Consider the following 10,893-nt stretch of genomic DNA (forward strand, 5'->3'; position numbering starts at 1 on the left):
GTAAAGATTAAGACAAGACAACCATATATGTATATGTACACGCATACAGTGTGTGTGTGTATTTATGTGTGTTTGTATTTCACCTGCCAACTTGGAACAAAGTATGGCACCCCAAGCTGAACTTAGTTGCTTTTTGCAACCAGTATGCAGCTCAATTCATGTGCCCCCATAATAAGTGCAGTCACAAGGGCTCCAGGTAGCCCATCCTCATGTGGCATTTAAAATATTAATGTTCTAGTCAGAAAAAATTAACGAGTTCTGCATCATGAAAAAATCTAGACATTTCAAAGAAAATGCTTATACAACAATGAATTACAAACCTTGATGATAAACTACAAAAAAAGAGTAGACATAGAAGGCATTATAAACACTATAGCATCAAACAAAATTTATCCACATGAGCAAGGACAACAAAAATGGACCATCCTCGCTGGAAAGTGTATGTGGTGAAGGCGAAGAAAAAGAATTTGCTTAGGTTATTGCCCTTAATCAAGAAAAGCATGACAAGAAGAGGGTACAAGGAACCACAAAAGGAAAACCATGGACATCACCTTTTCAGATACTTGCCTGAACAATAACATAAAATGGATTAAAAATTCATGACTGCAATTAAAATTAACTTTATCATTCTAACAGACAAATGAAAAGGAACAAATTGTTATTCTATCACTCTTAGCTTAATAAAACATAATTGTATTAATCTAAATATGATTCATAAGAACAGATAAATAAATCACACACAATAGGTATGCCTGTGATGCAGGCACACTGTGGAGAAGTAATGAGAAGACCGTAAGCACTCCAAAAGATCCAGCTGCAAAACACTCTGGGACAGCTGCAGAAATAAAACTAAATCCGTTGTAGTTTAAACTAGAAGTTAAAATGGCATTGATTAGTGCCTTCATTCTTGCTATGAAAATTTAAATATTATACTGTGCAAAAGACGCTGATCAGGGAAAAAACTGTACTAAGCTATGAAACTACCTGTTGTTTCTGGCTGCAAGGTCTTCTAGGAACCACAACTCCTCTGGATTAATTTGGAGGAGAAGCTTATACTGATCCCTAAATTTATTCTGTTTAATTGAATTGCATGACGGATCAGTGAAGAAACTGCAAGAAATGGGACAAAGGAATAGCAAATATATACATGCATCCTGTTTGTTATTTTTTCTTAGCTTTTAGCTGCCTGACCTCGCAGGTTTCCTTTAAACAAGACTCCACCCTACCAAAAGGAAAATAAAAAACCCAACAAATTAACTAGCAAGCCATAAACAATTACTCTTGACTGGAAGGAGAAACGAAACAGCAACTCCTCTTGCGTATCTATTTCACAGACTCCCTGTCCCCATTCTTAATTGGATATTCATCTTCCATAGTTAAGTTTGTAAAGAGTTTCCAAACTTTCAAAGGAAGAAAGGCAGTTCTTTTTTGTAATGGAGTAAGGGAAAAAAAAAACGAATTTAAAAAAACTAATCATTTAGGTGCACCAAGGATGTTTTTTGCTAATGTTCTCACACGATGCTGAAAATAAAACAATTTGAGGATTTGCTGTAAAATATTTAATCAAATGGAAGCTAAGAACATGGAGGCTTGTTAACTTGTTCGATTATCAAAGGTCAAAACAGCAGCCAAGTATGTGATTCCAAGACATTTATCTTCATGACTATTCTAGAGGAAATCTGCGCTGCAAAAACTTTATTTACAATCGAAAATGATACTGAAGTTTTCCTGCCAAGTATTGGAATAGAAGATGGGAAGAGGGATTAAGTAGCAGGTGTTAGATGTAAAAGATCTGGCTCATCCTCGTCATCACTGCTAAGCCATCCATAACAAGGTTTACGCCTCTGCAGAGGAAGAGAATCCACTGGCGATGGGGAGAACAAATGTGGAGATTGGACTCCCGTGGAAGATATCTGTGGAGAGCAGGACTGTATTTCAAGCTTGATAAGAGATGAAACATCCTTCAAAGAGCGTGGAACAATGTCAGTTATATGTGAAGAGTTGACGTGTGAGGAGGAAGCCTGTGCAGAGTGAATTTGTTGGGAAAAGTCTTTCACTCCAAGCTTCTCATCAGGTGCATCACTCACTGAAGGACATAGGACGATATCCATTGATGCCGGGGAGTGAATGTTTGGAGAATGAACTTGCTTGGAATTACCGTAAGGTGAGTGAACGTGTACTTTAGGTTCATCTTTCACAGTATCATCCTTCAGAAAACATGGAATGAAAGAAATAACTGTAGCATTAGAATATATGTTCAAATTTCAATGGCAGATCATGTCCAGTCAGAAGAAGCACAGTCATGCACATCAACATCCAACAACATTACAGGGAGTAGAGGGCCACTCAGGCATAAATTTATCCTACGAAAGTAGTATTACTAAACATGGCATGCTAAACAAAATTGTAAAGAGTAATATATACGGGTATGCATTTGTGCGATCACATGATCCTTAGACAATCAGACACAAGATTCCTCTTCTTAGAAGGGAAGAAAACAAGAGCAACCGGGTGTAAAGTTATATGATGTAGAGTATTGCTACACATCATCAGCATATCAATCTTTAACAACTGACAAGCCAGATAAAATCTTCAGTTCAAATTTTGGTATATGATCATGCAGTATGGTGCAAAAGGATCCAGAACCAGTTTGGGATCGAGGCTTGGTTTTTGTTGCTGTATAGTAGACCAGTGGATGGGGGTGCAGGGGATTTTAGGAGAAGGGAGCGATTCAATTGCTCAAAAGAAAGCTCCAAGGATTTTAAATTAAACCATGTACAACAACCCACCACTTGATAAATATTTAATCGAAACATGGAACAACCCACCACTTGATAAATATTTAATCTAAAATATGTTTTGAGAAACAATTTTACAGGGCAGAAAAATAATTAAGAAGAAAAACATATCCAGCAAATCCTCAAGGCAGAAAGAAGATAAAAAGCGAAACAATTCAGTAAAGGTGAGATTAATGATCACAAACCTCACATGGACACACAAAAGCACAATGTTATGAACTAACGCAACACCATAATTTGATCAACTACAATGAACTCTTACACTTAAGCTGTGTTTTTCTAATAAAAAAAAATAAACAGAGAGAGATCATGGAAATTTTGAAGCAGGTACAAGCATCTGATATAAGAAAAAAAAAGTAATCTATTTCTGACAACTGACAGCTTAAATTAAAATAGAACCTCATGAGAAGTACTTTATTCAAGCAAAGATGGAAATTTCCATCGTTTTTGCAGTGCTATCTATATATGATATTTAATTTCAATTACCCAGGACACGTGAACAGAGTTAGCTAGCTTGGCTCAAAATCTTAAACTTTCTCCTTCTATATATTGGCAGAAAGAAGATAATGAGTGGTTCAATCCTGTTCTCCAAGACTTATCTCAAGAAAAATCTGACAATTGCATTGTTTCATATTCAATTGTAGAAAGACAGGTTTAGTTTGAAATCAAGACAGCTACATCATGCCTTTATATGGAACCAACACAAAGGAGCAATAATAAAACTTCCATTTAATTGAACTGCACGTAAGTGGTGGATTGATACAAAATGGGAAGAAAAGGGAATTTACCTCTGCCGGTCCATTCTCAATCAAATGCTTGACCTTGTCATTGCCTGTCAACAATCCTGGTTCGCAGTTTTCCCTCTCTGATTTCTCTACCTCATCGAGAAGCGTGTCAATCAAAAGCTTATAGCAACACTCCTCAATGAAAGCCCAACCTTCATCCCCGCCATATTCCTGAGACAAAAATAACAAACCCTAAAAAATCCCCACATTTTATTTCTCCTTGATCACAGAAAAGCTCAAAAATAACTAAACCTTCAATACCTGTAGCCCGCAATCATCTAAAGAAAGTAAAGAACTTAACGCGCTCACATAGCTACAATATTTTAGGGATCCCAGAATGTAAGACTTCCAAATTTTGAATTCCCACATTTTCTCAGCCATCAAACAGGAATTTAGAGATCACATGACACAAACACATTCCATGATACCCCAGAAAATCCAAAGCTCGATTTCTTTCTTTAAACGAAACTTCCTTTAACAAAAAAGCACACCCCTTTAAAATACTAATAATAGAAACATGCATAAACACATCCATTCATGTACGAGGTGTCACCTTTAGGAGATTTCTGACAGTCCTGCGAACCAAGGGTCCCGGGAATCCCATAGGACGTACAGCGTCAAGCGCAGCATCGATGCGTTTCAGACCCACCTGAAACATGTAGTAGAGAGTTTTCTCGTGTGAGAGAAAAAGGAGGAAACAGAGAAAATGGGGCAGACCCGGGAGAGAGGTGGTCTAGATAACATACCCTTCGATCTCTTCTTGCTGGAGGCATCGTGTTTTTTTTCTAGCTACACATGCGATGAACTGACAGCACACGAGCTTGCGTTTAATAAAAGAAAAGAAAAGAAATAGAGTGCAATATTATTGCACTGCAGGTAATGTTTTAAAGTTTTTTTATATAAATATATTAAAATAATATCATTTTTATTTTTTATAAATATGTTTTTTAGAGATATATTAAAAATAATATTTTGATATTTTTTAAAATTAATTTTTTATATAAACATCTTAAGACTATTTAAAAAAAAAAAAAAAAACAAGAAGTTAACCATAATACCATGCAAGCTGTTTTCTTTATATACGGAGGGAAACGAATTTAATGCCCTAGATTTGTTCTTCTTGCCTCATGGTGGTATCACGGGTGTCCCTTTTTAGCGGTGTCCCCGTTGCTTTTACACGAAACACCTTCTTTCAATTACTGCTACTGCGTGTACGGTGAATGTAACCTTTTGATTTATCAGATTCCCTCTTTTAAATTTTTAATGGGAAGTGTTGTTTCCTGTTTTTTTTTTTTTTTAGCTTTCTTTAAGGAGGACAACATTCTTCATATTTTTTATCATGAAAAATCTCAATTGTAAATTCATAATTTTATATATGTATTTAATTAAATAAATTAAAAACTATTCTTTTAATAAAAAAATAAAACCCTTAATTTTTAATGAAATGAAATTAATCAATTAAACTTGTGACTTGTTATATGAATTCAACTAGACCTTATATATTTTTTTAAAAAAATATATGGGACAAATGACCTATTATCTGCTATTTAATCCTGGCTTGTCAATATTACATAAATCTCTAATTGTTAAAAAGTTGGGTTATGATGTTTCATATTAAAAAAAAAAACTTATTTTTTATCATCATAAGAAAATACCCTAAACAACTTATAAAATATATCAATAATTTAAAAAAATAAAAAAAATTACTCTAAAAACTTATAATCAATTCAAAATCAAAATTATTTTTTATCTCAAATCTACCATACAATGTAAGGTTTAGGGAAAATAACATCTAGTATAAATTTTACCATTAGAAAGAATCTCATTCACGTTCAAATAATTATTTTTTTATAGTTGGAATTTATGTAAATAATGATTTTTTATTTTTATTGTCAGAATCTCTCTTTATCATTTTTTAATATGAGAATTGAAAAATAAGCTATTACACTAAAATGAGATTGCAAATTTTTTGAAGTATTGAACAAGTATAATATCCTTCATTTTTAAATTATATGTAAAGTTTTGAGGGCTAGAGTGAACTTTTTATGAGAACCGTAAACTATCACTTATTTATTGTATTTTTTCTATTTTTATCCTTCATCTTTAAATTATATTTATAGTTGTTGGAAAAACTAGGAACAACCGGATACTAATTTACCCGAATCAATTCGGCGGAATACAATTCACAATTTACAAGTCCCAATCATTTTTTCTCTTTGTATAGTAAAAACAGAATCAAATAATAATCAAATATAATGTAAATAATCACACAAATCAACACCAAGATTTTAACGTGAAAAACCCGATGCGGAAAAAATCAAAGAACTGTAGTCCACCTAAAAACTTCCACTATCAACAAATAATGGGTTCACAATTATTCTTTCTTAGAATCAACTAAGAGATACAACATATACATTATCAAGAACAACTTATTTTTGGAATATAATAAGATTAAAGGAGAATTATTTAAGAAAAACTTACAAATACTAACAGCCTAGTTTTCTATCAAAACGGTCAGCTTTCATATCACCAATCTTCAATCCAATCGTTTAAATGAATAATAATGTGTTTAGAAGTTGCTGTCAAAATCTCAGCTCAATCCAATGGTAAACGAGCTGGAAATTGAAGGAAAAATACAAACTGCTCTGCTACCTTTTCTTTTTTCTTTCTCCCGATTTTTTTCTCCTTTCTTATTCAAATTTTACTATTGTGTTTCTAGTATCCGAACCATTTAATTTTCGATTTTCTTCTCCTTTCTTATTCAAATTTTACTACTGTGTTTCTAGTATCCGAACCATTTAATTTAAAGAAGATCAGTTGCTTCTCTTCTTAATTAATATGGTGATCCTACCATCATATGATGTGGGACCACATACAATAATAATCATAAAATATAATTTATATGTTATTTATTTTGGCTTAAAAAAGATGCATCTTCGTCAAAACAAAGTTTAAAAACTAAAATAAAATAAAATGAGAAAATCTTGAACACAATGAACAATACACGCGTGTACAATGAATAACCCATGCGAGATAGCGTTTTCTATAACTATAACGGGTGATTAAATCTATGAGATATTTCCAATAAGTAAAAATTTTCCATTTTCCGCGAGCGTGTACTAGTTTCATGGCCACCAAGATCTTGAAATCCCAAAGGCCAAAACAATGGGCGGTCAGGATGCAAATGGAAGAGTAATTAGTTGAATCTCATTTAGCAGGAGTTATTTTACTACTCCATGCCATTACAATGGTTGAATTTAAACCAAGACCACTAGTATCCCAAAAGGATTGTTATCAGACAATAATGCCGGAGTTTCTATTTATTCCTTGGCGAGCAAGCAAAGCTTGGAAAAAGAATCTGCCTGCTTTTCTGATGTCCAATCCAAATCCACAACCTTTGCACCCCTCCCCTTACACCTCACTTCAGAGGCCCATCTACCCTCTTCAACCTCACCACCCTTCGTGGATTCACCCGAGACTCTGCCACGTTATAAATTTACCTTGCCTTCAAATTGGAGATCACAAATACAAATACTCGGACGTGCCTTGGCTACTAGCAGCTAGACATGGCTTCCTCCTTCCAGTCTGGTCATGTATCAGAATCCGGTAAGTGCTGATCGAGTTTTCTTTCTCACAGTCATGTGATTTATGTACTCATAAGTTTAGTAATGTATCGCTTGGGTGTACGTCTTATATACTCATAAGTTTAGTAATGTATCGCTTGGTCTCCCAGCTGGGTAAGGTTGCAAGATAAGATTGTTCAAAAAGCAACTTTCTTTAATTGGAATTTTCATTCACTACACATTTCTAATCTTTATACACACACACAATGTTAGTTCTCCAGGGTTTCTCCTCTTGACAGTGATTAAAATAACTAATTTATTAGCTAATTAAGTATTGCTTTGTGATTGAATTTGATATTCTCTAGTGACTGATTAGTTTCTTTGCAAATCCTCCACGGTGACAGAAACCCAGTTCAATTCAGTGCAGCCATTGTCATTCTCATTCTCATCGATTAATAATGGCAACACCAGGGCACGTCTCGTCAGGGTAAGAAAAGCTGCACGTCCCTCTTCCCCTGCTTTGGATTCAGTCGACCCCATTACCTTTAAAAGCACCAGTGAAAGTCCCTTTGCATTCGGTGCATTCGGTGCATTCGGTCAAGTTTCAAGCTTTTCAGCCGCTAATCCATTTACGTTCAATAGACATGAGGTTGACAAAGTATCCGACCATGTTGAGGTTTTTTTCTGGCTTGTAATCTCCCTGTCCACAGAAAGAATTATTCTTTACAACATAAAAATATGGTTCACTTTCATTGACTAATTATTTGATTTATGTCTTTGTGTGATGTGAAGATGCAGAAAAACCGATTGAAGCTGCAAGTAAGATGCAGCATGAAAAAACTGAACCAGGGATTGGAGAGAAAGAAAACAATAGTACCAAAGAAATTGGTGTTTTGGCTCCATTCGATATCAAACAGGACAAGGTAGCAAGACAAGCAAACCAAGATTCAATGCCCAATAGGACCAATACTGCATTGGTGGTGATTTCAAGGATTTTGAAAGGTATACCTCAAAGCCCTCACTTTTATGCCAATACTGCATAAATCTCATAAATCTCAAAGGTATACCTCAAAGCCCTCACTTTTATCAGCTCATAAATCTCTCTGGACATACTAGAAAGGTTTTGATATCTTCATGGGATCGGATTTTCGAAGAATCTGTGGAGCAAATGCACTCTCTACAGGCAAATGATTTCTGGGTTAGGGCTAGGGAATTGTGGAGAACCATGGGGGAGTTGCAAAGCATGGGGTATAATGTGATTCCTCCGAGGAGAAGATTAGTGGAGTTAACTGATGTAATGATAGAACTGAAGCGGACTAAGGTGGAAATGAAAGGGTTAATGATTAAAGCTGAGAACCATAGAATGGAGAAAAGTAGGCTTGAGTTCGTGATTTTGCGTTTGCAAGAAATGATCATGCAAGAGCATTATGGCATGCTTGAAGCACGGGCTCAGATGGTTGAAATGGAGAAAGAGGTACCCAAATTTGACGGTGTCTTTGCTAAATTGGCAATGGAGCCTCTCTAGTTTGACATTTTGGATTGGTGTTAACTCATAGATCTTTATACTTGTCTAGATTGAATACTAGTCACTCACTTGAGAGCTTCAATGCATGCTCATCTCTAGAAACTTTTTTTTTTATCTCTCGAAACTTGAAAGCATATCAAGCTAGTTAGTATTTTTTTTCAAAATGACCTTCAATTTAAAACATGTATTGCTGGCTTGCTGCTTAAAATTCTTCCTTGTGATAACAATAATTGTCTCTGCTACTAACAATGCCCCAACAATGGGGAACTTTGGGCTACCTACCGAACACTAAGGGTTTTCACCTGAATGTGGAATGGCGGCATCCATGATTCCAGGTACATTGTTGTTGACCTTTTGGGCCCATACTCCTATAGTATTGGTATTGCATGGTATTCAACACATTCCATTTATGAATATGACTTCTGTGACAAACCCTCAATTACTTGACCATCCATCTCATGCCCAAACCATTATGGATGACAGCAAAATCCAACATAAGGGCGAGACCTCGTAAGCCCAGATGACTGCAGAGCTCTTGATGCACAGTCATAGCCCAATAAGTAGAGCTCTTCATGCTGGGAAATCAGGTCCTCGGTCCTCCCCTTTTTTTTAAAATAAAATAAAATTAAATGCAAATAGAGAGCCATACTGAAGTCAAGATTACCGCAGCCAGTACAGAGACCATTCTAAATAAAGTGAAAATAATAGCACTAACATGAGACAGAACTTTATCACCCAAAGTAAACCGAGCTCACTTTCAATCCACACTTAAACATGCGGGGAAAAAGGACTTGCTTTTGCCAGCAGGAAGAAATCTCGAGAGTGAAATGGCTCTTTCTTCTTCAAGCACGTTTCCTTGAGACACCTTTGATAAAGTCGTTGATTCCCGCCATCTTGATCGTGCAAGCAGGAGAAATAAAAAGTGACGAAGATCCACATCATATCCTCTCTTTGGAGAAAAAAATACTTGCAGCTAATCATAAGAGCAAACAAACCATTTGATCCGTCGTTGTCCCATAATAAAAGAAGATAATTTCCTCTCTTTTCAAAAAGAGCAAAATCTTGGTGTATGTGTGTGCACGCATTGAAGACCGACTTAAAGTAAGTCTATGGTCATCTCATGGACCAATACACAGTAGATGTTAGCCCCATTATTGGAAGACAAATGTGGTAGAACTGTACAGCCATTATAAGCATAGTTATAAAATCTGTCCTCCCTATGATCTGCAGAATTAGAACCTGATTTGACTCAAGTTTACTTTCGAACCAGGTAGAAAAAAAAACCAGCGACTTCAAGCCGTGTGCTGCATGCTGCAAGCCTGAAATTCATGTACCACTCCAGTTTCGACCTCTTCATTACATGCCTATTGGCAATTAAAAAAAATCAATTCATCTCACTTCATCCCTCAAATCTAATCTCAAAACTTAACATACAAGACAAGCTCCTCACCTCAAACATAGCATCTCGAATAGAACTTAAAAATCCAAAACAACGCCTTTTTTAGATAGACCCGAGTGACCCATCAATCCATGGGTTGAGCCAACCATTTTATGACCAAGGCCGCTTATATCTAGGGAACCACCCACAATTTAGACAGAAGTGGTCGTTCTTCATATCTTTTGTTTTCCGTCTGGTTTCTGTTCCTAACTAGACTTGGATTCTCATGGTTTTGATGGCAGCAGTAAACTGCGATAGGTCCATTTTACTCATTTTCTCCTCCCCAGCTTGAAGCAACTATCCTTGCTGTTGTTTTCTTTAAGATACAGCTATAGGGTCCCCACTTGATCGATCATTTCAATGGATAACGCAGACATGAACTAAAGACACATGAAAAAAGATCAGACAAGAACTTTGACAAGTAGCTAGATTCAAGGAATAGAAACAAAGATGAAAGCTACACTCAGAACATTTTTTTAATTAAAAATCAATATGGAGATAGCTCTCAACTCATTCTATCCATTTGACTAGTAAACTCCCATATCATGTTTCAATTGAGAAGCAAGAGGACACACAAGTAACAAATCCATGTGGATTAATAAATATAATAGTGAAGAGAACCAAAAGAGGCAGTCAAAGGAGATCCAAGTGAGGCTACTTTTTCGAATGATTTGTTTTGGATTCATGTGGGTTCACATGCACAAGGGTTTTAGGTGATGTGCAAGCCAGTGAACACTAGCACTCACAAATCCCCCCCCCCCCCCCCCCCCTCTCGCCGAGAGCA

At 35.8% G+C, this 10,893-nt stretch overlaps 2 protein-coding genes across 3 annotated transcripts; one reads left to right on the forward strand and one right to left on the reverse strand.

The window, feature by feature from the left end:
* Nucleotides 1-1,544: 1,544 nt before the first annotated feature.
* Nucleotides 1,545-4,444, reverse strand: LOC105133605 (uncharacterized). The gene is made up of 4 exons (XM_011037676.1): nt 4,330-4,444; nt 4,137-4,232; nt 3,587-3,754; nt 1,545-2,207 (listed from the first exon to the last, which is right to left on the reverse strand). Exons 1-4 carry the CDS (start codon nt 4,354-4,356, stop codon nt 1,764-1,766), a joined length of 735 nt encoding a protein of 244 aa, XP_011035978.1. The 5' UTR covers nt 4,357-4,444; the 3' UTR covers nt 1,545-1,763.
* Nucleotides 4,445-6,976: 2,532 nt separating this feature from the next.
* Nucleotides 6,977-8,913, forward strand: LOC105133607 (uncharacterized). 2 transcript variants are annotated; one of them, XM_011037678.1, is made up of 4 exons: nt 6,977-7,189; nt 7,551-7,814; nt 7,936-8,148; nt 8,208-8,913. In XM_011037678.1, the coding sequence occupies exons 1-4, from the start codon at nt 7,150-7,152 to the stop codon at nt 8,669-8,671; spliced, it is 981 nt and encodes a 326-aa protein (XP_011035980.1). In that variant the 5' UTR covers nt 6,977-7,149; the 3' UTR covers nt 8,672-8,913. The 2 variants fall into 2 exon arrangements, with proteins under 2 accessions (XP_011035980.1, XP_011035979.1); XM_011037677.1 differs by having other exon boundaries at nt 6,980-7,189; nt 7,551-7,817; nt 7,939-8,148.
* Nucleotides 8,914-10,893: the final 1,980 nt, after the last annotated feature.

This window comes from Populus euphratica, unplaced genomic scaffold (assembly GCF_000495115.2).
Source record: "Populus euphratica unplaced genomic scaffold, PopEup_1.0 scaffold36.1, whole genome shotgun sequence".
NCBI lineage: Eukaryota > Viridiplantae > Streptophyta > Magnoliopsida > Malpighiales > Salicaceae > Populus > Populus euphratica.